The following is a 23,940-nucleotide window of genomic DNA, read 5'->3' as shown; positions in this document are numbered from 1 at the left end:
ATAACAATTCCTTTTAATTCGTGCAACCAATTATATTTATGAGATGTTTTTGCCTGCCGGGGAATTGCAAACTTTGCTTGCCACCGCTAAAAAACTACCATTTCTTATCTGGAAGAACGTTGAAAACATTTTTCAATTTTTTTTGTGGGCGTGACAGGTTTGGACGTCTCGTTTCCAGAATCTGCATGACAATTTTCAGCTTACTAGCAATTATATTGCCAGAGATCACAGCGTTCATATTGACAAACGGACATGGCCAGATGGACTCGGCAAGTTATGTGAACAAAAATACATACAAAATCTACATGTTACCTGCTTTCCAGCAAACCCAATATACCTTTTTACTAACGGGTGTTTATCAGCGATAGCACCATCGCCATATCATCAAAAATTACAAATGCAGTGAGAGCCGGACGTGGAGACTGATAAGCAGTTTTGATTAGATGGAGGTTACTCCAAGCTCTAGGAGCTAATAATCTGCGGAATTGAGTATTGTTTGCACAAGCGTGACGAGCAGTGAAATATGTCTAGAGAAACCGTAATTTTGGCTTACTCCGGTGGCCTGGACACTAGCTGCATCCTTAAGTGGTTGCTGGACAAGCAGTATGAGGTCGTTTGTGTCCTAGCCGATGTTGGCCAGAAGGAAGATTTCACCGCCGCCGAGAAGAAGGCCCTTAAAATTGGCGCAAAGAAGGTTGTCCAACCGGAAACGAAATTTATATTTAAGAATTCATAAATTTTCTAATTCTTAAAATACTGTTTCATCCTTTCGACTCAGGTGATCGTGGCCGATGTTAAGCAGCCCTTCGTTGAGGACTACATCTGGCCGGCCGTACAAATGGGTCTGGTGTACGAGGAGCGTTATCTGCTGGGCACTTCTTTGGCGAGGCCGTGCATCAGTGTTGCCCTGATGAAGGTTGCCGGCGATTATGGGGCCAAGTACCTGGCCCACGGAGCCACCGGAAAGGGAAACGACCAGGTGCGCTTCGAATTGTGTGCCTACGCCCTCAAACCGGATCTGAAGGTACGTTCACACTTTTTAGGGATATCTGAACTAATTGATTGGTAACACGCGTCAGGGTCAGAATGCTTTTCTTATCAGCCCTTTATCGAAGGCTAGTCAACAGATGACTTACTCTAGCTTGTTGTTTTTTATGTGTAATCTATTTCATTAAAACCCAAATCATTTTGCCTTTTGGTTCATGGCTCGAGTCATATTGATTGATAAGGCTCCGTTTTGAGAACTGGTTTGTCGACATGCTGAGCCGAGTTTCTATTTCAAGCCACGGATTAAAGAAGTTGTTTTGCTGGTCATCTCAAATCGTAAAGCTTACACCAGTTTTTAGTTTTTACTTCACTTCAAATATCGAAGTCAAGAGCTTTTGGTTCGGCATATATGTATATATGAAGCGACGAAATATAACAAACATACAGAGGGTGAAAAATTAAATAGCTTTCTATAGCCTTAGTGTAACTACAATTTTACATGCCTTCCTGTGCACCATGTGTTAAATGTACACTACCAAACATCTACGATACAACTTCGGAGTGGTTCACATATGTAAGTACATACCATGTTCTAAGTATATTTTTTCTCAGAGTGTAACTGAAATCTGATTACTCCCATTCGAAGCGTGTTGATATTCACAATGTATTTCTTTCAGATCATCGCTCCCTGGAGGGATGAAGAATTCTGCAGCCAGTTTCAAGGTCGACAGGACCTCATTGCCTATGCCCAACAACACGGAATCGAGGTGAGCGCCAAGCCAGCCACTCCCTGGAGCACTGATGCCAACATCCTGCACATCAGCTACGAGTCCGGAATACTGGAAGATCCCAATACATTGGCTCCGGAAAATCTCTATGAGATGACAGTCGATCCCCTGACCAAGGCTCCACGGGAGCCGGTTCGCTTGGTTATTCAATTCGATAGGGGACTGCCCACCAGTGTGGAGGATTTGGCCAGCAGTCGAGTCTACACGAAACCCCTGGAGATGCTAGATTTCCTCAATAAGCTGGGCGGATCTTATGGCATTGGACGGATTGACATCGTAGAAAATCGCTTTGTGGGACTGAAATCCCGAGGGGTGTACGAGACGCCCGGGGGCACCATCCTTTTTGCTGCTCACCAGGACCTTGAAGTGTTTTCTTTGGACCGCGAAGTACTCCGCACCAAGCAGGTTCTGCGGGATCGCATGGCCGACTACGTGTACAATGGCTTCTGGTTCAGTCCGGAGGCAATGTATGCCCGTAAATGCATCGAGTTGGCCGAGCAGCGCGTCTCCGGAAAGGTCACCGTGGAACTGGCCCCTGGATATTGCCGTGCAGTCGCCCGAAAGGCGGCCAAGGATGTGGGAGCTCTTTACAACGAAGAGCTCGTATCGATGGACGTCCATGGCGGCTATGTGCCGCAGGATGCGGGTGGATTTATCGCCATCAATGCGGTCCGAATCAGGGAACATGTACGAGCGTTCGGTGCCTACGAAGTGCCAAAGCAGAAAAACTAAACAAATGAAAGAATAAATTGAAGTTACATATTTTATTGGACATATTGTAAATTCTACTTGAAATGCACATGTATGCATATACATACATGCATACACATTTATTATGATATTAAAAGCCACAGCAATAACTAGTTTTATATGACCTGATCCGATAGAATACACATTGCTTCATTGTCCAGCTTACTAATATTTTACTTACACTAATCATTTTCTTTGGCAAGGAGGGTTATTTTTGGTTCTATTATTAAGACTATGATTAGCTAGTTTGCCAGATAGTAGACATTAAATTTGCCAAATAGTAGACACCAAAAAAAGAATTGACAACAATATGGCATATCGATTATCCTGACGATTGGCACAGTCTCTGGAACTAAATTTAATTAGGAAAATTTTGTTTGCCGCATAGGAAAACCATACTGTTTCTTTTTATGCTTATGCTTTTTCTTTTTCCTTTTCTTTCTTCGTTTCTTGGGGGGAACATTATCCGTGAATAATCCTTTCACATTCCCAGGTGGAGTATATCTGACCACGAAAACGCCTTCTAGAGCACTAAAGAACGGTTATAATTTTTGACCTAATAAATCTGTATCTTATGTTCTAATAGGTACTTACTTTATGTTAGCGTCGCCATAACCCATGGAAACTGAAGACCTCCAAATCATGGCAGTAAAATCTTTAGCCCTCGGGTCTAAAATATCGAATTTTCTACCATTATACCAGTTCTTGACACACCTTGAAAGTGCGCCCCTCTTCACTTCAAATTTGCAGATGCTTTCTGTGTAATCCTTGTTGGTGGGGTCCGAATAGGAAATATTCGTCGACTTGGAAAGTTTCTGGGTAATTTAACCTCTTAGGCAAGTAGGGTTAGACGAGTCAACTTTAATCATACCCCAGCATAACTTTGGCACTCTTTGCTGAACACGTTGTCCAAAGCCAATTTTGGGACCCCATGACGATCTCTCCTCTTATTTATTTCCCTCAGAACTATTCCGGCATTGTCATAGTTTATGGCAAAGTTTTGATCGAACTGAAATAGATGCTGGATCGTAAAATATTACAGGCACGCCACTCTTGTCAAGTACCTCGCTTATCGCTACCAAAAACGCAAGTACTAAATTACTTATTAAACGCATACTTATTTGTGAGAAGAGGCTCATCGGGAGTCTCGCTACTAAAATTTTGGCATCTAATATTTCAACTTTTTGCGTTGTTCTGAAAGGTTTTTCTATGCTCGATTGTACAAGTTTCCACTAGAATCAGGTGCACCCAGTTCTCCCAATCTGTGCACCTCAGTAATGACCAATCAAATTCGAATCAAGTGCAGTCTAGCTGAATAAAATATTTAACGTTGTATGTATGTACATGCACTTCTCATTGGCAAGTAGATGTGTAATTTCTATTGCAATCAATTCGATTGCTTGTTTAATAAATCTGCTGCTCAAGTGTGGCGGCGGGACACTTGTAAAGGCAGTCGAATACACAATTAATGAAATACTATCATAAAAATAAATATACATACATCATTCCCAATATTTGCCAGAGCTGAGACAAAAGCAAACAGAGGAGCCAACACATCTGCTCCAGCATGGATTTCCCAATTGCATTAATCTTGGTTCCGGAGTGGCCAGGTCCGGAGAAAGATGAGCAAAACAAAAGATGCTTCTTGTGAGTACACAATCGCACATGCATAAATGCAAAAACTAATATTATTACAACAAACAAGTAGAGGATGGTCCGACAGCAGCAGAAACACCGGATTGGGTTGTATTTCAGGCTTCTTGGATATTTATATGTCCGTCTGCATCTGTGCCTCCGTGTGTAGGCAAACATTGTCCTTCTATTGACATGAATTGATGAGCGAGACATTTCCCAGCCCAGGGAATCAGGACTAACGACGGAGAGCCAAGCGATGACAACTTTCGACAGATCCAGAAGCTCCCGAAGGACATCGTGCCCCAATATTTGACTTGGTTTCAATGGCACAACTTACTTCGGGATAAGGGCATATAAACTGAGGCGAGTTTGAAGATAAATCTGTGGCAAATAAAGTTGAAAAAATACAGTTTTTCTAAGTCTTTTATTTTAGGTGCAAAAAATATTTGCTTCCATGAAACATTCACTATTCTGTATTGATTCCTGATGCGCACAAGACCCACTGTTCTTTGTGCTTGAAGACCAGAATGCAGAATTTAACCGAACTTTGTACCAAAGCGCCTTTGCCTGGTGGTACATCGCATCGCTGGAGCATTGCAAAAAAATCGGGCCTCGAAACCGCGTCTGGAAACCAACTTAACTGAACTCGACCTCATGCAGCCCATCCATCCATCGGCGCATCCAGGAATCTATCCATCCATCAGTGGCAGATACAATGTTGCTTTTGTGGGTTGCGATGGTTGCTGGTGGCATACGATCAGAATCAGACAGCGTTGACGGTTCAACTTTGTGCTAAACTGGGCGAATGGCAAAAAGGGCTTTAGCCCAAATGTGGGCGAATGCAACGCTAACCCCCCATAAATGCTGAAAAAGTTAAGCTCTCGGTTTTTGCGGGATTATTTGCAAGCGTTCAAAGGATGTCGTTAGTCCTTTGCGATTCGCAGGCGCAACTTTTGCGAAGCCCTGCTCACTCTTTGGTTTTTGCGGCCCCTCTGTGTGTGTTGCCTTTATTGCTGTACTGCTTATTGAAGTTGATAAATTGAATCAAAGGTTAACTTTGTGAAAAGTGTGAAGTATGATTAACACACACAGCGGAAAGCGGCTTAAAGCACGCATTTAAATGGCTACTAATTTGCCCTGTTACTTGATAATATGCTTGCTGGGCAAATTGATTTAGTCAAACTGTAAAAACTCAAAAGACCAGTACCAAATTCCCCAGATACAAAACGGAATTATAAAATAGAAGTCCCTGTAATTGCAAAGAGAAACACGCTCCGTCTCTTTTTCTGGACCTGTCTCTAAGCTGTCGGAGATGGCAACAACAGCAAGAAATTTATGGCCAACTTTAACTGGAAGCAGGGTCTAGGCGACGTGGTATCCTGGCACGCCCAATACACTTTAGCAAACATAAATTTATTTATGAGCATGTGTCCCACCCCGCCTTTCCCTCGTAGGGAAGGGGGATGGGTCCTTCCGCCAAAGCTCACAAATTGTTTGGGGGTGAATTTTAATTGCTCCTCATTGTTTTGATAGCACACCATACAGCTACAGCTACCTACTCCCTTACCCGCTTCACTCTTGAATGGTGCAACTATAGGGATTAGAAAAGTCCCGACCTATGGGTGCGGTACCAAGACACTTGGGCATATACATAGTTCGTTCTGGTATTTGTAACAAAAAAATATAATTATATAAAATGGGAATTTTTAAGCCAACTTGGTGTTATTATTATTTATGGTTTTTAGTTAATTATTCTTAGACAATGGTTCATTGATTTGTGTTTTATTTAACCCTGTTATAAAGACACTCCTGCCCCATTGTATTCAAGAATTCGTCTTGGTGTCCTCTTTGCAATCCAAGCGAAAGTCCTGACCTCTTTCAAGAGCTTTGATTTTAATTATCACGCAGTTGCACTCACCCAGCTGTGCTGTCTCCATGACTCCTGGCTTCTGACTCACGACATCCGACATCCGACATCCGACATCGTACTTCCGATTTCCAGCACCCTGCTCCGGACCTATCGTCCTGTTTCTTCGCGGCGCCAAAACTATGGGCAAAAGGAATTTTAATATTGAAATTTGTTTGCGCGGGCTTTGTTGTAGTTGCTGGCTCTGCCGTTGGATGCATTCTCATTTTGTAATTAAGTGCAGACAGAAGTTGAAATCAGGTCACTCATACGCCCCATTGGCCGACGGTTTGACGCGGCGTTGTCCGTGAGAAAACTTAATTTTTCAAATGAATTTTTGCGTCCCAGCAGCGGCCAATGGCTTTTCAAATTATTACAGTTGGCAGAAGAGGAGAACCCCTCTTCTGTTTTTGTTTTTCATTTCCAAGTCAGCGGCAGCAGCTGCAGGTAACGTTGAAGAGCCAAGATCTGGGGACGAGCGAAACTAATTAATTTCTGAACATCCCAGGTGGACCTAGGAGTTCACACATTTTTTTCGCTGCTGCGGGATGATTTTGTTTTTCAGCTCCCTTTCACGTAAATATGCAAATCGCAGAGCGAAACTTTTTCTCTGCAATTGAAATTGAGTTTTAAAGTTTTGAAATCCATTTTAATGCATTTCGCTCCACTCTTTTCCGCGCATGCAGCTCGCAAAGGAAAAGTGGGTAAAAGCCGGGAGCACAAGGTAACTACAATATACCAGATACAATTTTACAACAGAATGTTGCCCTGCCAACGCGGCACGTGGAACGTGGCCAGATTATGCTGTATTATCACCTGTAAATCCTTATTGGCAATCAAAACTTTGCCAACAGCGCTGGACCTGACCACCTCCCCCCTCCACCCAACACAAGCTTTCTCTATTTTTCGTTAGTATTTGTATTTGTTACTTTCAATGGATTCTGTGAAATCTGCCAAATCTGTGCTTGCAGGAGAACTTTTAATTTTATTGGAAAACTTGTTGAGTTTTTTTGCCACGGCATATTTTTATATCCTTCTCGAAAAAATGGATGGGGGCCTTCGAAATCATAATCGTTGTTTTAATAAAAGTCAGGTATTTTCGTTTCCCTATTATGGAAACAAATATATCTGCGAAATTAAATCCAGTTCTCATTACTATCTGTATCAATTTGAATTCGAATCTCAGAAAACATTTCTTTTTGCAATCACGCGAGGAATTGTCTTAAAAATACTTACTACTCAATTATCCAAAGCTATTAATATACTTTTAGGAACTAAAGGTTTTGTCTAATATTTGGTATAATTTAACCAAATTATTTTCGACAAAAACCATATGCAATAAAAATAAGAGCCCCCGTTCAGAAACGAACCATATATTTTTTACACACCCTTAGCCAAGCCCCAAAAGTTCGAATCCGCCAGGCTTTCCTGCAATTGATGTCCCAAAGCAATTACCGGCGCATTGTGCCGCTGACAGTGAGGATTTGAGTAGCGGTTAAGTGCCGCTCCAAATTATTTTGGCCAGGCCTCAGCCGAACATCGCGGGACTGTTTTGAAGGCTGCCAAGCCCCAGTTCGATGTGCGGAGAATTGCACCTTGGCCCACACCTTCGCCTACCAGCTAATCACACGGGCGGTGGGAAGGATGCAGGACGAGGATGACAGGATGGCAACCGCATCACACGGCACCGCAGCATATTTCCGTCACCGATTGCCTGCCGATTGCAACGACGGCTTGCCAGTCGCCTGGATGCATTGCCATTAAACTGCAAATCCGCAGTCGAGCAATTCTCGCATGTAATGCTGATGTCGACATTTTACTGCTGCTGCCACTGCTTCTGCCACTGCTTCTGCCACTCCTGCTGCAACTGGCATTGCTGCTGCTGCTGCTGCTGATGATGCGGGCTCGTGTTTTGCCACAACAGCGCACCACTGCTAGTGCAGCGACACCTTCTGTGGCAACAAGGAAGCCGGAGCAGACATTTCAGCCCATGCCAGGGCATTTGGGTCCCCATTTTTGCTTCCTCACCCCCTGAAAACTGCAGCTCTTAAGCATTGCGGCTGTTGTTGCTGTTGCTGCTGATGCTGCTACTGCGATCGGCAGCTGCTGCTGCTGTGTATTTTTGCATCGCCCTGCCAAAGGGAAACTAAGGACACAGGGCGCAGGACGCGGGACGAAGGGCAACTGCAGCAGCAGCCACAGCCATAAAATCCTTTGCAATCAGTTGCATGCAACAAACACTTTGGTTCATGTTTCCACAGCGCCTCCTGCGTCTTTTGTGCAGTGCACAAAATTACACAATAAGTTTGCTGCATTCAATTGATACATTAAACAAATATGTACAAATATACAATACTTAACTCGTAAACTTTAAACGAAAGTACTTAATGGTATTTTAAAAATAGGCATACGCACAAAATGTATTTTCTGTTTATATATTTCACATTATCATACATATAATATATTACCACTGAGGCCATGCCGCAGTTCGTTCTATATTCCCATACTCCTATACAGTTTCTTGAAGCCTTCAAATAACTATGTTTCTCGGGTTTAACTTTTATTTGCAGTGCATCTAAGGCACGGCTTACAGGAGCTTCACCAACACGAGGGAATCGAACCCGGAATCGACGCACAAACTTGGACCCTATAAGAGGCCACATTTACGTTTGTCTATTTGGGATTTCTTATCGTTGTTACTGGGGAAGACACAAACACATGCGCAGAAATACAAAACAATTTCCTAATGCTAAGAATTGGCTTTTGTGCAATTTACAGCTCTCGGGTACTTAAAAATAATTTGAAATCTGAAGTGTTGGTGCTTTTCTGATAACTCCGAAATGCGAAATGAATGTCCGCACATGAGACGACGTGATATTGTTGAAATGGAAAAAACATGCTTTATATAGCTAAATTACACTTTAAAGTGAGGGAACGATGCAAAGTAATTGGGATTGATTCCTCTTATATTCATTAACATCCCTAATTAACATATTAGGAATAGCTGATTCCAGGAGTTTTCTTAAATATTAGATATTTAACAAATGTATTGTTTAATCCCTTGTTTTGACAATCCCGTATATAATTATTCGGTTGAGGCATTCCAATCTAACGAATAATTTCTGCTTTAAAAGCAAAGACAAAAATGTAATCTAATAATATTTATCAAAATCTTTTTTGAGTACTGACATTTAAAGTAGAGATTTTCACCTGGCCCACGGATACTATTGAAAGTTTAGTCGAGCTTCCGTTGAAGAGATTAAATTCACATTCCATTTCATTCCCTACGTGGGTTTGCCTGCGTAACGCAGTTGAAAACTAAACTCCGGGCTAACAACTGTCGGGTGTTCTGGTGTCCTGGTGTTTTGGTGTCCTAGTGTCCTGGCGACGTGTGTAGCTGTCGCACGAAACTATCGAACGGAAAACAGAAAGCCATCAGCCTGATTTGTACCTCAAATGGAAGGGTGTGTAGGACAAACATTCGGATATGGTATAAAAATCCGCTGGACATCAAAAAACTAGTGGGACACCAAAGCGGGCAAACTTTTTGAATATTTAGCAGAAATGTCAGCGCACAAGAGCGAAGTGGAACGACTGACCGAATCCGAATTTGGATTACAAAAAATGAATGAATGCATTGTGGAGCACTGAAAGTGCCGCAGGGCACAGGGTTGGATTTTATCCCTGCTGGGGTCTGAGGGAAAATGTGGAAATATTTCTGGCACTGTCACAACATCCGGCATGCCACATGCACTTCACCATCGCCTGCCAACTGAAGTCGGTTAGTGGCCTAAGCACTTGGAGCTCCCCGGAGAAAGGTAGGGAGTCGCACGAGTCTCTAAAGCATACTTTAAGATACCACAACTGGGAGAGCGGAGAAATAAATTGTTTGCGGGCAATTATTATTTGAGAAGCATTTTAATGATTCCAGCCACTTAGGGCCGTAATTAGAGCATCTTTGGCAGCAAGCGCCCCACAAGGAGGAACCGCTCCGATTCAGTTGCAGTGGCAAATATAATTTCAATTTTACGATTTTTCAAGTATGAGTTTTCCGCAGCCAAAGTCGGTGTGCAGCTTTTCCGGCACTCCCCATTCAGCCCCCAGCTCTCCCAATTGTCTGGCTTTTGCTTGTGCCAGTTGTGTGCTCCGAAGTGCTTAGTCTTAATTCCGGGCTAAAGACAAAGAAAACGAAACAGTGAGCAGCTGGCTGGGGTGGAAATCGTAGTAAGAGATACACTAGTGCCGGTTGGAAAATATGTTGCATACCTGTGCGCGCTCTAAGTATATGTCCTTAAAATAAAATTAAGGTGGTTCTAAATAATTATACTACGGATATGTTGAAGTAGGTTACAAAATGGTAAATGGGTTGAAAATACAAGACAAAATATGTGCTGAACCAATATAGAATGTCTAGTTCAACAACCACGGTACATGTGCAGTTCCAAGTCTCATTCAGTGCAGCACAGTCGTTTGTGGAAGTTGGTCATACTTAATTGGAGCTTGTGTTGCTCCAAATGAGTTTTTCCCCTCCAGTGCCACGTGAGAGATTATGGAGAATATTGTTGCAATACACAATTCAGCACAACAATGGAGGCGCACTCTCCTAAGGGTTCGCCGCTCTATCATTAGCACAAAGACCAGGATAATCAAACGACTTCACGTGCCTGAAATGGAATCCGTTTCCGATTTCCTTGCTCGCCCAAAAACCGATTTGATTTGATTTCTCCATGCCGCCGTGTCAAACGTGTTGGGATCCCTTGCCATCGCCATCGCCATCGCCATCGCCACCGGCCCGCCCCGAAAAACACATTGGAAAACATTTACATTTGCTCCGACTCGTGCTCGTTAACAAAGGATACATATGTATCTCTTAGATATTTGGCTTTTGTGCTCCGTGCGCGCAATGTGCTCGGAGTTTTTCTTATTCCCTGATGCTTGACTGGATTTAAATGCCGAATTGTCAATGCAGCACACAGCATCCCGAGCGCAAGGACATGTGCTCACCTGTATCTGTAGCTGTATCTCCCGAGTGCGAGGGTGTAATCACTTGTACTTAATATGCAGATGATGACAATGTGACAATCAAACCGATTCCAGGTCGCCTGGCATTCCAGGGTCTCAGCCCTCCGTCGCCTGATGTTATGTGAATCGAATTATTATTATCATTGTTATCGTTATCGTAAAAGCAAAGGCAGAATGCGCATTTTCCACTTCCTTCGAAGGCAGACTCGCAGATTCGCAGATTTGCCAGGGGCATAAACGCATTAGAGCCCGCCTTGTCGGCACTTTGAATTCTAAAAAGGCAATTTGTTTGCATTATGATTCCCATCTCTCTGTTCGAATTGTTTGTTTTTATTTCGCTTTTCTAATGAAAATAAAATATAAAGCTAATTCGGATATTGTAGACGAGAAAGCCCAAATATAGGTATTAGAAGACCCGCAAGAAGTCACTTTAATATCCCTAATATCCCGAACATTATACGTAAAGTTCATAGCGATATCATTTCATGCACTCAACTGAATTCAGTTAATCTGTTGAATGTGGAGAATAGTGTCTGTATTTGTACCGCTTAAAAAATCATAAATTGTTGCCTAGCGGTGGTTAATCATATTTGAACCCGAGAGTCAAAGGCCAATCACACGCTCACATTGCGCTCATTCCATTTGGAAAATGCACATTTTCATGTGTTAATGCACTGGGCGGCGAACGGAATGCATCTGAGTTTGCGGTATAACTTCATAAAAATGCCAACCGGTTGCACCGCAAGATTTACTGCAGTCGGTAAAAAGTGCGGAGGAAAACAAACCGTTGCCAGTCAAAAGTTTGGCTGCGATAAATGGACTGACGAACGCGAAAGGATAACAGCAGGATATATCGTTCAGGAATACAAATGTGGGGAGCATGTTTGCTTTTGCCCAATTTGTTGCTGCCCTTTTGCGTTTTTGCTCTGTGGCATTGTTTTTCGGTGGGAGCACACTCCAGCCACAAAAGCAAAGGAAAAAAGGAGCAGGGATCGGTGGCCCTCAGAATTTTAACTGAAATGCAACAGGAGGCCGCGTGTTAACGCTGAAAAGGACAACAAGCCAAGGACCCTTTTGCAGCAAAGTGGCGAAGTCGTGGCGAACTCTGAACTCCAGTATAAAAAAAGGAAAGCGGAGGAGTGGGGCAGCTCCCAGCTGGATGTCGCGGTCACTTTTCATGCTTTCTACTGAGCCTTTTCAGATCCTTTTTTCATTATCCCAGACCGAGTTCGTGCTGAATTTTCTGGGGTGGGCCAGCAACAAATGTCTGGGGTGAAAGTCACGCGCTGAATTTAATGCCCAGCCAATGCCCCGAAAACGAGGCGTGTCAATGACTCTGGGTCACCAAATTGTTGTCCCGGGCAATCCGATTTCTGGCATCTCTCTGATTGCCCCACACAACTTGATGGCCAACATTCAGTTCTGTGCTCTCGATTTCGAGGTTACCCATATGCCTCGTCGCACGCTTACCAATTGTTTGATGGATAGAAATCTGAAAGGCAACCACAATATAGAACTTATAGTGTCTCGTCAGGTAAATTCATTATTTTCAGTTTAATTATTCAGATTTTTCCAGCTTATCATATACGAGTATGAACAAAATACATATGTATATGCTAACAACATTTAAAAAGCAAAGCGCATGTATGTTTTAGAAGCAAATTTTACCCCTACAGATTTCGAAGATGTATTTTGCTCATTTATTTCTATAGTTTTCCTTCAAAGTGCGAACATTTTGTAATTTAGGTATGAAATGCGTTCCCTTTCATCTCCATCCACCGTACATATAATTTTTGGGGGAACTTAATTAGACACAACTGGGTCTGTGAGTTTTTCTTGTTTTGTCTCCGGAACCCGCATATGCTGCGCAAATTTAATTGCTCTACAAAGCCGCAAAATAGACAAACAAAAGTACCCGCACCGCCCACACACAATCGAAAGCCATTTGGAAGGAGTTGAACATGAACACAAGACACAGATTTCGGTACAAAAAAACAACAGTGGAGCCCGCAGTGGCAGTCGCAGTCTGCGGAGGCCATTTCAACTTTTCCCAGTGTGTACTTAATGGAAAATGACTTTATTGTAAGCCAGCGTGCAGGCCTCTAAGCGCCAATTTTCAACACTTGCGCTATTTTATGAAAGCTATCCCAAGCAGGTTGAAAATGTATACAATTATGTAAAATACGAACAATTTTACACAAAGAACAGCTTTCTTTCTTTTAATATTCACCTTCTGGCGGAAACATAGACTCAATGTTGTGGCAGTACGCCACCAATGATATGTCCTTGTCATCCGGGAATATTTTACCCAAAAACTCGAGCAGTCTAGGCTGATTCTGTACAATTTCGGCATACTCTTCAAACGCTATCACTCCATCCTTGTCGGTGTCGAATTTTCCGAATATGAACTCACACATGTCCTGCTCGGAAACGGTGCTGAAATGTAAACATAATTGTCAGTATGCCAACTCACCGCTCGCAGTTCATTAACCTCGTCTTCGTCATCGCCAGTAAAGAATTTTTCAATGGCCACGCCGACCACCTCGCGATTCAGAACCACTGTACCACCACTTGTATAAACCTAGAGTCCATAAGGAAATTTAATAAGGGAGTAGCCACGATTTCGGAGGAACCACCTCAAATGCGAATTTTATTCGCTCCTGCAGATTCCCGGTGAAGAACACGCAGAACAGCCGCATCCAGGCTTCTGGAGAGACTGATCGGCTGTCTTGCGTGATATTCATCGAAATGCGGTCGATGATGGTGACGTCGAAGATCCCAAAGCTGACGAGGAATAGATTGTACAGTTGGCTGGTGGACATCATGCGGGATCTGTTGTTCAGGGCGTATTTGTAGAACACGATCAGCAAGCTGACTACTTCGCTGGTGGAAAACTCCGTGGAGGCAGCGAATCTCTTGATCAGAGTACTGTACATGGTGAGGAACTTGTTGTTGGCCATGTCATCCAGGGTAAGGTCGATGCGATTCATTGTGTCTCTATAGGAATTGTAAACAAGTAATTATTATTTAAAATGTTTTGAAGAGAGTGCTGTGTAATGGGGCGTGTGTTTCGGGTGTGTGATGAAAATGCTTAACTTATGAGGCTCTGGCCTGCTTAAAAGGGTGAGGGTTATGCAAGACAAATTGCAAATAGATTGGGTAAGTCGCAGCCGCGGCCCAAGGATTCGCAGGGAATGTAACGAGCGCAATTTAAAAGCAATAAAACGAGGCCGCGACATAAAAAATACATCAGCCACGCTACATGGACTACATCTGTCCCCCATTTCGAATAAATATTTGAAACAAACCCGCCTGAAACGCACAAAGGCTGAGGCAAAAGCTGAAAGCTGTGCGCATGAGAAACGCGAATATAATAATCCAAACAAAAGCGCCGCGATGGGTGTAAAGCCTTCCATGTGGAAATTCGGCGGAAATGGCTGTGTAGCCATTTTGTTTGGGGTAACAAATGTTCGGAATCTTCCTCCCTTTGTTGTGTAATTGTATGCCCCCTCCGAAGCACACACACTCACACGTGCCACGCCCACCAAAATACCAAAAAAAATGAGGAGGCGGCTGAGCCGCTCGACACGGCATAATAACAATAAAATAAGAGGTAGGAGAAAGGGCGGCAAGGATTCACGCTCCTTAATGTCTCTACAGTTGACATCGCCAAGTGTTGGCGGATTTACAGCCGAGCTGGGATGGATTTTGGTATAGAGTTTTGATTGATATATTTCTCGTATGGTGTTTGGAAGAGACTTTTGGAATACATTTGTTAAGTAAGACAAATGACGCGGAAACGAAATCGGAAACATTTTAATTTTTATAAAATCGCTTTAAGAGGACCACCTCTTATATTTTCAAATTCAAGAAAAGCAGGCGAAGGAAACATACGCCAACCGCACTAGGCATATCCGTTAAATCATTAGAACACCTCGATCAATCAGCAAATATTAACATACATCCAGGAGTAAATCAGAGTCATCAAGGTTTAACCTTAAAGACTTTAAGCCGCGAGTTTACCGGAACCATGGAAAATCTAGACTCCACTATCGATAGCACAGAGAACAGCAGGTTCTCGGCCCTGTACGGCGGATTGATCAAGGAGATCGCTGCAAACTCGAAAATGTCCACCTTGGACATCACCTGTTTGCTCTGCGTCTATTACAAGTTCGTCAGGTTCAACGGACCTGGAGCCAAGCAGATGAAGAAGAATCAGTTCTACCAGATCTACTTGGTGCTCTTCAACGTGGCCAATGTTCAGGTGATTGAACGGTCCCTTCTGGCCATCACAAAGGATACCAAGTTTGTTAGTCCACGGGCCTGGATTGATCTCTTTGAGCTGTATACCACAGAGGACCTGGACCGCCGTATGAAGTTTGCCTTTGAAGTGGGTGATAGATTGTTAAACACTTTTAAAGGGCTAATAGGGTTATTTCTTAGGTTTATGACACCAAGAACACCGGAGTTATCGATCGCGAGCAGGTGGGCGTGGCATGCGAGAAATTCTTCCACGAAGGCGATGACGAGGATGAACTAATTGAGCTTAGAGCGGTAAGCTTACTTATCAATTTAGAATATTTTAACGCAATTACTCCTCACAGGACATGACTGAATTTATCATGAAGAAGTTTGATGTGGACAAGGATGGAGTCATTTCGTTTGAGGACTACTCCTCAGTTGTTTCCCAACAGCCTGTTTTGGTTGAGTTTTTGGGCTGGCTATTTCCGTCGAACGAAGAAAGGGATCTTATGGCCCATGTTATCAACATGGACTCCTTGCTTAATTATTGTAACCCGGACTCAAAATAAGCTCAAATTAAGCTTGTTTATCCCATTGTGATAATTATCGTACGACAGTCAATGAACGAGGATGCCACAAAAGTAGTTGCCCAAATTTTTGTATGATTATAAATTAATCATTTTTATAAACATGCTATTTAAAATTTCCACCAATACTTTGAAAATAAAGCAAATGTTTCGCGTATGTCGTCTTAAATTGACTTGCAATAAGTGCTCTTTAACTTAGTATATAAAAGACGTTAGGGTATTTTAAACTAGCGGACACTACGTATTCGTAACAAGCTTTCCAATATCTTGATGGTTATACTCTGCAAGTGGTCCTGATCGGAAACACTTTCCTCTTCATTCTTCGGATTAATGTACCCGAAATATATGGACGCGCGATGAGCCGTGATTGGGTACATATAGTTCATATTTCCAAACCCCAAATCCGACAAAATGGCAGGAAGCCTTGGAAGTTGTACGAAATTGTTTTCAAACATTGTCATTTAAAATCAATCTGCCAACCACAACACAAAAATAACAAAAAAAAACGGAAAAATAATAACACACAAAAATAAAAAGTTAAAAAGTAGAAAAAGTAATACAACTTTAAAAAGAATTTAGTTATGGAAAACCTAGACGCCACCATAGATAGCATGGAGAACAGTCGGTTTGCGGCCCTCTACGGGAGTTTGATCAAGGAGTTAACGCTAACTTCGGAGTTGTCCCAGACGGACATCACCTGTTTACTCGTCGTTTATTACAAGTTCTCAAAGGCCAATGGACCCCAGTGCAAGCAAATGACCAAAAAGCAGTTCTATCAGATCTTCTTGGTGCTCTTCAACGTGGCCAGTGTCCAGGTGATTGAACGCACTCTGCTCGCCATCACGAAGGATACTAAGTATGTCAGCCCCAGGGCCTGGATTCACCTCTTCGATCTCTACACAACCAAGGACATTCATGTGCGAATGCGATTTGCCTTCGAGGTCAGTCGAAGTGTTCTTGTGTACATTTGCATTGCAAATACTTTGAGGTGTTATCCCACAGGTATATGATACCAAAGGCACTGGTGTTATAGATCGGGAGCAAGTCGGCACGGCTTGTGAAAAATTTTTTTACGGTGAAGACGAAGATGAACTTAACGAACTTAAGGCGGTATGTACAATTATTTAAGCTTTAACCATAAGTGGCAACTTTAACTTTTAATCTTTTAGGACATGACCGAGTTTCTCATGAAGAAGTTTGATCTGGACAAGGACGGAGTAATTTCCTACGAGGATTACTCTACCGTCGTGGAACAACAGCCAATTTTAGTCGAGTTCTTGGGTTGGTTATTTCCGTCAAAGGAAGACAAAGATCTCATGGCCCATTGCATTAACCTGCAACTTAAACTGAATTAAACTTTATGTTGGTGCTCTTGAAAAAGTTTTTTTTTGAATAGTTAGTGGTATTTATTATCCTTTTTTTTATGCTGGAAACTCAATCAAACGTTGCTGGAATTTTCAATCAAACGTCGAAAGACAACAATTCAATATTTTTATATCCGTTACTCGTAGAGTAAAAGGGTATACTATATTAGTTGAAAAGTATTTAACGGGCAAAAGGAAGAGTTTCCGACCATACAACGTATATATGTAAATTCTTTATCAGGATCAATAGCGGATCTAGTCCGCCTGTCCGTCTGTCCGTCTGTCTGTCCGTCCGTATGGACGTCGAATTCTCAGGAACTATATAAGCTAGAAAGTTGAGATTAAGCATGCAGAAATAGACACCCATACCACGCCCACAAACAGCTACGTCCACACTTTTGAAAAAGGTTTATATATTTTATCAATTTTTTATTAGTTTGTAACAGCATCTGAATTAAAGCGATAACTCCTGCCGCGGCTTACAGAGGCCTAAGCTCACCTTCATTGCGGGCATTTGTGGTCGGTCCTCGACCCAGTTGAAGGCATCCCATAATTATATGATTCACCACCACAGCCGCACATTTCACAGTGGATGGGATTCCAGTACCTGTCGGAAGTGGAAGCCGGTTAAGTAGCTCATTAACTTCAATACGTTTGATTACATTACGTACGGTTTTGTGCGGTGTTCAGTCCAAACAATTTGAGAATTGTGTGTAATGTGCTCTGCTCCGATTCAATTGGCATTTGCAAGTATGTGGGACACGGTTAAGCCACTGAATGCTCACGTATTTGGCATGATTTGGCTTGATTTGGCATGATTTGGCATTTATGCAGTGGAATTATGTGATTCGAATTGATTTACATTAATTGCTGCCAGCGGGCGGCTTAGTTTCTCACCAAATCCCCAAGTCTGCACTCGACACCATAGTTAAGTCACGGCAACTTCTAGTTTCATTTAAACTACGATAACGGGTTGGCTTGATCGACTCGCCTGGCTGCAGTTGACAACTTCCAGTCTGGAAACCCCATATAAACGTTCTAAGCCAGCATGTGGCCCCAGGACTTGAGTTGGCCAGAACTCCCGGTCCCCTCAGTTGGCCTTTTGTTGAACAGTCCGCCGTTCGCCGTCGGCCGTCGGCTAACATGTTGGAGTCTCGGTGGCATCAACATTAATTATCCCTGATAGTAATCATGCAATTTGTACGTGAGCCTGAGCCTCAACCGAGCTAACGCTCCTCAGGCCATCGGCATCCATGCTGCGGTCTTTATTGTGGCATTAACAGCAGCATCCGCATGGCCAGCAGCCCCGGCAGCGTCATTACGCTCATTATTGTCGTCAAAGGCGTGCAGGGCGTTCCGCCGGAGGCCATGAGATCCGTGGACCCGGAGAGACGGGAAAGTGGAGACCAGTAGAGCCGGCCTAGAGATCCGGGGACAATGCGCGTTTGATGAATTGCGTTAGGACATGTATGTAATTATAATCAATTAACTTGGGTGGGCAAATGGTGTCCTGCAATTTAGAGCTTTTGAGACATGATACCTTTGGTTTGCACCTTTGATACTCTTAATATTCCTAAAGATAGTTTTATAATTTTTCTCTTCGAATAAAAATTCCATCCTAAAATGTCTTTGCAACAACACTGCCAATGATGAGTATATCTTAACCTAATATGTTCTTACTTCCACGGATCAAACGATTAAATATATCTTAAAGCTTAGGTTCATCCTCTACAGCCTCTATACAGGCAAAAAACCCCAACTTCCAAATTGTATCTCGAAAATCTAACCGCAGTCCATTGGCAGTCTTTGGTGATGGCGACAAGTGACTTTTGGGCTATCAATGACCAAGCCGAGTTGGCAAAGCAAACAAACCATTTAGCTCAGTGGACAATGCAAACTTTGGGGCCAAACGGGGCGGAAAAGTCGACCCGCTGCAATTTTCGATTAAAATTCCAGTTTGCAATTCAATTAAACACTAATTAAAAGACATTTTTCCGCCAAGCGTTCCCTTTGACAACTTGCCTCACTTACTCGCCACTGCCACTTCCTCCACTCCTCCCCTGAGAAATGTCCGTTTTGTCTCGGGCTTTTCCCCGGGGATCTGGGGGCTGTCAAAGCGGCAGCGGAAGTTAGGCCACCCACTCGGGATAAGGCGACTCGACAAATGCGCACAAACTGTGATAAATGAAGGCGAATCGAGGGGCCGCTCGGTGCAGGAAGATGAAGGACGAGGCCGGGGTCCTGGCATAATGAATGCCATGGAAGAGCCGGCAAGATAAAACACAAGGAAAACGAACCGAAGCAAAGGGACACAGACAGGAGGCCAAGGAATCAAAGCCAAGTATTTTTTGCTGCATTTCTGCACCGGCTTTTGGCTTTGACTTTCTGTGTGACAGTGTAAGCGACTGAGTTAATTTCTGGCCATCTCAAAGGTTCACGGAATTTGAGTTCGTTAAAGTAAATTTCATCTCCACATCTTTTTCGCCCGGTTCCTTCGTCCTCATTCTCGTCCTCGTACTATTCCGGGTGGCAACTGTGGCAAATTAGGAAGGGAAACACAAACAAACCCGGTTAAGAGGCAATAGCGTTTGCCAATTGTATCGTTTCTACGACAGTGGCTGAAAAAATGTTTGTTTTCCTACTTCAGGTTTTTTTTGTGAAAAACTTCGCTGAGTAACATATCTACGTTAAAAGGGTCTGATAAGGTCATTGTCCGGATATTTTAATAGGTCTCTTTTTTAGAACACTTTTTTTAACCTTCAAAAGAAATTTAATTTTTCCACCTTAATTAAATATCGTTATTCCTCTAGTTCCACAGATCCTGTTACCAGTTTTTATAAAACATACTATAAATACATAATCCCAGTTTCTTTTTTGTCTTTCCAATCTCATACGCTGATAATACTTAAAGCATTCAATATGCTAATTATCAATTTCATTGACTAACAAGCGCAGTTCCCAGAATTAATCACCAGAGCTCAGAACTTTGGCTAATTACCCCCTATTTTGTGGCAAATTTTGCAATGCGATACAAAAATGTCGGGGAACTTTGAGCGACTAAGTAAAGCTCCCATCTGAGCGCAGCTCAAAGTCAGGAGCCGTCAAAGGCGGAGCGCTTTCTATTATCCGCTTGGCTGTGCTCGTCAAAGCTCGGAGCGGATGAACTGGCGGATGCATCCTGGCAGTAGGGGCTGGGTCGATTCGGGGGACTCGGGGACCAGCGCCTTGTCCTGGCCAGAAATATTGGATGGCAATTTGTCGGAAACTGCGTAATTGCATCGCAGCTCGATTTTGCAACCCTTTGCCATTTTTCCCTTTTTTTTGTGCCTTTCGTTCCAAACTTTTTGCTCTCGACATCGAACCAGCTAAACGCCTGTATATGTATATCTTTTCATTGACGGCTTAGTTGCATATCATTATGATAAAAGTTCAAATTATTGGCAATTTTTGTGTTCCCGGCATGGCCAACATTTTTTTTTGTACTGCCGCAACCCTCAGCCCTTCAAAAGTTTTATTTTCTGTTGTTGCCCTTGTAATTGCTATTTTTACGCGGTGCCCCTTAGCGCACTGAGTTCGGCAGATGCCGTAATCCGATTTGGGATTGGAAATTCATAGAATTTTCAAAAAAAAGAAAACAAGCAAAGGAAAAATGAAAAACGAAAACAAACAAAAAAAAACATATACACCAATAATAATTGCCAGGACGTGGCAACGGCAATGCAAACATAAAAAAACTCAGAGTACCAACGTGATCCTCGATGGGGAAAAATGCGCAAGTGGGTTTGCATAAATTTTGAACTAATTACAATTTTACTGTCCGTCGCATTTCATGCACTCACATACAAAGAAACAATCACTGCAAAAGCTATAAAAATTTCAAACACAAAAGTAAATACGAAAAAAAATCACGGAGAAAGAAGCCAATTTCCAAAAAATAAAATTTAAGAGCTTGCATATTTGCGCACCCTTACTTCAAGTTTCATTTTATGTTCATTCATTTAATTTTTATAAAAGTATTTCCGGATGATCGCACCCTTATAACATATTCCGTTTTTATGTTAATTGCACTTTGTCTCTAATCAAAACTAGTCATGCAGCACTTCTCAGCACTTTCACTTTCTGCTATCATAATTAATTGTAATTGTAAAGTAATTGTATCCTCCATTTAAAAATCGAATAACCAGCATTCGAGAGTATACCAAACACGGGGTATCACGGCAAAGATTACAGTTTTTGGGAAGTGCCCTTAATGACTGGGACTTGGTCCATGAACCCACACACACATTTCGATAGGAAAGGAAATCCCGGAGCTTTGTGTGTGCGTTTGGGCTTTTGGCTTTACGCTGTTAAACCCATTTGGTGTGCCGAATGCCGAATGCCGTCTGCTCGACCACAGTGGAAACTCATTAATTTATTCTTCGTTTCGTTTGTTGAACTTAAAATAACAGCGTTAATCCGCTTAGCGCTGCCATTCAACTAAAAACAACGCCGAGAACAACAGCTGGTGAAGGCTTTTCGTCTGACTCAATCACTTGTTACACTTAGAAAAAAGCAAGTCTCTTCTAGTTTAATTGAAGTTTTAGCTTGACTTATATATTTAATTTTTGTATAGCTTATCTACCTCACTTTTTTGAGTGTCTTGTTTTATAGTTGTGCTGCCATCTCTTTCGCTGACTATACTCCCGCCTCCTTCGCCGGCGGTGTTTCGGCATTCAGTGGACTGCGGTTTCCTCTGGCAATGACGATGGCGATGGCGATGGCGATGGTGATGGCTATGACGATGAGGATGACAGTGACGCCTACAAACAAAATGAATTAAGGAAACCGCAATGACATAGTTACAGTGGCAAACTCAGACACACTCACACCGAGGACTTATCCATAAGTGTGTGTGTGTGTTTGAGCCAGCTCTCAAGTTTTAAGCTGACTTCAAGTTGTTTGCGAACTCCGGGACACGAAGTCAAGTAATGACCCGAAGCCATTGGAGGAAGCACTTGGCAGTGGATTCAACTCTAAAATGCAAGTAAAACTTTAATCCCCCGAAAATAAATTTCCGGAAATTCGTTACCTTCCTTAATATCAATACGGTGTTTCTCGAGGGGCACAACCTATTGAGCTCGGGGATCCATGTTTGGGTTTTGTATTTATGCAAAGCTTTAAGCACACAAGCAACTCTATATATAAATACATATACATATGATTATAAATTTGGGTCTGGCGAACTACTTAATGTGCATAATTTCATTTTTCTACATTTTCATGGGGGTCTTAAAGACCAAACTCATAGGTCTCCGACAATCGAAATTCGATAATTTTCGTGTGGGAGAAAAGTAAACAACAGAAGGGAAGCGATGGTGCTGTAACCAAAGAAAGTGCCGCAGGACACACAAACGGGTCAGCAAGAGGAACAAGTTGGGTGCCAGAGCGAAAGCCCATCAAAATAAACTACAGCTTAGCTTTGAAATTCGATGACAGAATTGGAATATGTGGAGCCTGAGGGATACGAAATAAAGAGTATAAAAAACAATGAAAATGCCCCGAATGCATGCTAAATGGAGAATTTACGTAAATGGATTTCTAGGCATTTTCGCATTTTAGCCTGGGAATTGAATATAAACTTTGTCCGTCTCGCCCTCTCTCTCTCTCTCTCTCTCTCTCTCTCTCTATATCTATCTGTCTCTGTCTGTCCCTGTCTCTGAGCCTGTGTCCTTTTCTGTCCATCGCAGAACAAACCGACATGTGAGTGCGAGTGTGTGGGGGTGTGCGGTGCGTGTGCGTGTGGTGTACCAACATTAATAGGCCAAGTTTAGGCAAAGATTTCGTTTTATTATGTGCAAATTTATGAAAGCCTTTGGGCCAGGACCCTAGCATTTTAATCGTTGCTCCTTACTGAAGGCCCTGGCATTTATGTAACTGTATATGTACTTGCAGCCCTCTGCCCTGCGATCCGGCCACTTTGCCAGCCAGTGGGCTGTGGTGAAGGAATAATTGGATATCCTTGTTACTTATTTACACTCCTTCTCGGCACTGCACTGCAACTGCCCTACTCTGACAGCTCCGACTCGGACTTGGACTCTTGGATTTGGTCTCGGACTTGCAGCTCCGAGGACTGCGACTGACGTTGACGTTTGCTAGCTTTTCAAAATGCTTTAAGTAAGTTTAATGGCTTCCCTAAGCTGCCCCGAAAGTGCTGCAAAGTATCCAGGCAATGGTGCAAGCTGGGCCGTAAATGTTTGACTAGATGGGGGTTTTACATTTCCTACTAGGCAACCATTATATACCCTATGCATTACCTTCTACTGATGGGAAATTATTTTGTTACTTTGCCTTTGGAATGGCCTTTGAATTGGTCCCATTAGTAAGTGTAAAATATATTGGACATATCTCTTATTGCTTATATCTCTTATTATTTGGAATCTTAATTATTCTCCATATTTAAAAGGAATTATCTTTATGGTGAGTTCTATACTTTAACTTTCAACTTTCCCCACCACCTTTCCCAATAGCAAACATCTGTTGACTTTATTTATTATCCAGTGTCATCCACTGGGTCAATGATACGTGCCTCGGGCAGTGTGTCTTCCAATGCACTGTAAAATTCAGTAGATTGCTTCCCATGTTTGTATCCTCCTTTCCTCGTGCCGTCCACACCCGCTGCA

The 23,940-nt window shown here is 42.6% G+C and overlaps 5 protein-coding genes across 12 annotated transcripts; 3 read left to right on the top strand and 2 right to left on the bottom strand.

The window, feature by feature from the left end:
- Positions 1-474: 474 nt before the first annotated feature.
- Positions 475-2,547, top strand: LOC122622202 (argininosuccinate synthase). Of its 2 annotated transcripts, XM_043800461.1 has the most exons (3): positions 475-694; positions 779-1,024; positions 1,665-2,547. In XM_043800461.1, the coding sequence occupies exons 1-3, from the start codon at positions 524-526 to the stop codon at positions 2,505-2,507; spliced, it is 1,260 nt and encodes a 419-aa protein (XP_043656396.1). In that variant the 5' UTR covers positions 475-523; the 3' UTR covers positions 2,508-2,547. The 2 variants fall into 2 exon arrangements, with proteins under 2 accessions (XP_043656396.1, XP_043656397.1); XM_043800462.1 differs by lacking the exons at positions 475-694; positions 779-1,024 and adding an exon at positions 1,065-1,561.
- On the bottom strand, positions 2,405-3,754 carry LOC122622204 (Golgi-associated plant pathogenesis-related protein 1). 4 transcript variants are annotated; one of them, XR_006326275.1, is made up of 6 exons: positions 3,590-3,750; positions 3,397-3,534; positions 3,120-3,340; positions 2,925-3,056; positions 2,707-2,877; positions 2,405-2,503 (listed from the first exon to the last, which is right to left on the bottom strand). XR_006326275.1 is itself a non-coding variant. In XM_043800463.1 (5 exons), the coding sequence occupies exons 1-5, from the start codon at positions 3,662-3,664 to the stop codon at positions 2,790-2,792; spliced, it is 654 nt and encodes a 217-aa protein (XP_043656398.1). In that variant the 5' UTR covers positions 3,665-3,750; the 3' UTR covers positions 2,675-2,789. The 4 variants fall into 4 exon arrangements, 3 of the variants coding, with proteins under 3 accessions (XP_043656398.1, XP_043656399.1, XP_043656401.1); XM_043800463.1 differs by lacking the exon at positions 2,405-2,503 and having other exon boundaries at positions 2,675-2,877; XM_043800464.1 differs by lacking the exon at positions 2,405-2,503 and having other exon boundaries at positions 2,675-2,871.
- Positions 3,755-13,146: 9,392 nt separating this feature from the next.
- LOC122621451 (EF-hand calcium-binding domain-containing protein 1) lies at positions 13,147-14,163 on the bottom strand. Of its 3 annotated transcripts, XM_043799306.1 has the most exons (4): positions 13,725-14,163; positions 13,562-13,669; positions 13,319-13,508; positions 13,147-13,230 (listed from the first exon to the last, which is right to left on the bottom strand). In XM_043799306.1, exons 1-4 carry the CDS (start codon positions 14,076-14,078, stop codon positions 13,217-13,219), a joined length of 666 nt encoding a protein of 221 aa, XP_043655241.1. In that variant the 5' UTR covers positions 14,079-14,163; the 3' UTR covers positions 13,147-13,216. The 3 variants fall into 3 exon arrangements, with proteins under 3 accessions (XP_043655241.1, XP_043655242.1, XP_043655243.1); XM_043799307.1 differs by having other exon boundaries at positions 13,147-13,508; XM_043799308.1 differs by lacking the exon at positions 13,147-13,230 and having other exon boundaries at positions 13,374-13,524; positions 13,580-13,669.
- Positions 14,164-14,960: 797 nt separating this feature from the next.
- LOC122621299 (EF-hand calcium-binding domain-containing protein 1) lies at positions 14,961-16,090 on the top strand. 2 transcript variants are annotated; one of them, XM_043799125.1, is made up of 3 exons: positions 14,961-15,478; positions 15,547-15,642; positions 15,693-16,090. In XM_043799125.1, the coding sequence occupies exons 1-3, from the start codon at positions 15,119-15,121 to the stop codon at positions 15,897-15,899; spliced, it is 663 nt and encodes a 220-aa protein (XP_043655060.1). In that variant the 5' UTR covers positions 14,961-15,118; the 3' UTR covers positions 15,900-16,090. The 2 variants fall into 2 exon arrangements, with proteins under 2 accessions (XP_043655060.1, XP_043655059.1); XM_043799124.1 differs by having other exon boundaries at positions 14,971-15,478; positions 15,532-15,642.
- A 283-nt stretch (positions 16,091-16,373) lies between these two features.
- Positions 16,374-17,297, top strand: LOC122621409 (guanylyl cyclase-activating protein 1). Its single transcript, XM_043799260.1, has 3 exons — positions 16,374-16,858; positions 16,920-17,027; positions 17,087-17,297. Exons 1-3 carry the CDS (start codon positions 16,499-16,501, stop codon positions 17,270-17,272), a joined length of 654 nt encoding a protein of 217 aa, XP_043655195.1. The 5' UTR covers positions 16,374-16,498; the 3' UTR covers positions 17,273-17,297.
- The last annotated feature ends 6,643 nt before the right edge of the window (positions 17,298-23,940 follow it).

The sequence above is a fragment of the Drosophila teissieri genome, chromosome 3R (assembly GCF_016746235.2).
Source record: "Drosophila teissieri strain GT53w chromosome 3R, Prin_Dtei_1.1, whole genome shotgun sequence".
Lineage (NCBI taxonomy): Eukaryota > Metazoa > Arthropoda > Insecta > Diptera > Drosophilidae > Drosophila > Drosophila teissieri.
This window is presented reverse-complemented; position numbering and strand designations above follow the sequence as displayed.

Coding starts and splice junctions, on each gene's coding strand:
- LOC122622202 (XM_043800461.1), top strand. CDS start 524: ATGTCTAGAGAAACCGTAATTTTGGCTTACTCCGGTGGCCTGGACACT. Junction 695..778: donor TTAAAATTGGCGCAAAGAAG/GTTGTCCAACCG, acceptor CTTTCGACTCAG/GTGATCGTGGCCGATGTTAA. Junction 1,025..1,664: donor CCCTCAAACCGGATCTGAAG/GTACGTTCACAC, acceptor TATTTCTTTCAG/ATCATCGCTCCCTGGAGGGA.
- LOC122621451 (XM_043799306.1), bottom strand. CDS start 14,078: ATGAATCGCATCGACCTTACCCTGGATGACATGGCCAACAACAAGTTC. Junction 13,670..13,724: donor GAATAAAATTCGCATTTGAG/GTGGTTCCTCCG, acceptor TATGGACTCTAG/GTTTATACAAGTGGTGGTAC. Junction 13,509..13,561: donor AGGTTAATGAACTGCGAGCG/GTGAGTTGGCAT, acceptor GTTTCCGAGCAG/GACATGTGTGAGTTCATATT.
- LOC122621409 (XM_043799260.1), top strand. CDS start 16,499: ATGGAAAACCTAGACGCCACCATAGATAGCATGGAGAACAGTCGGTTT. Junction 16,859..16,919: donor GAATGCGATTTGCCTTCGAG/GTCAGTCGAAGT, acceptor GTTATCCCACAG/GTATATGATACCAAAGGCAC. Junction 17,028..17,086: donor AACTTAACGAACTTAAGGCG/GTATGTACAATT, acceptor TTAATCTTTTAG/GACATGACCGAGTTTCTCAT.
- LOC122622204 (XM_043800463.1), bottom strand. CDS start 3,664: ATGAGCCTCTTCTCACAAATAAGTATGCGTTTAATAAGTAATTTAGTA. Junction 3,535..3,589: donor TTTTGGTAGCGATAAGCGAG/GTACTTGACAAG, acceptor CATCTATTTCAG/TTCGATCAAAACTTTGCCAT. Junction 3,341..3,396: donor AGTGCCAAAGTTATGCTGGG/GTATGATTAAAG, acceptor TAAATTACCCAG/AAACTTTCCAAGTCGACGAA.
- LOC122621299 (XM_043799124.1), top strand. CDS start 15,119: ATGGAAAATCTAGACTCCACTATCGATAGCACAGAGAACAGCAGGTTC. Junction 15,479..15,531: donor GTATGAAGTTTGCCTTTGAA/GTGGGTGATAGA, acceptor GTTATTTCTTAG/GTTTATGACACCAAGAACAC. Junction 15,643..15,692: donor AACTAATTGAGCTTAGAGCG/GTAAGCTTACTT, acceptor TACTCCTCACAG/GACATGACTGAATTTATCAT.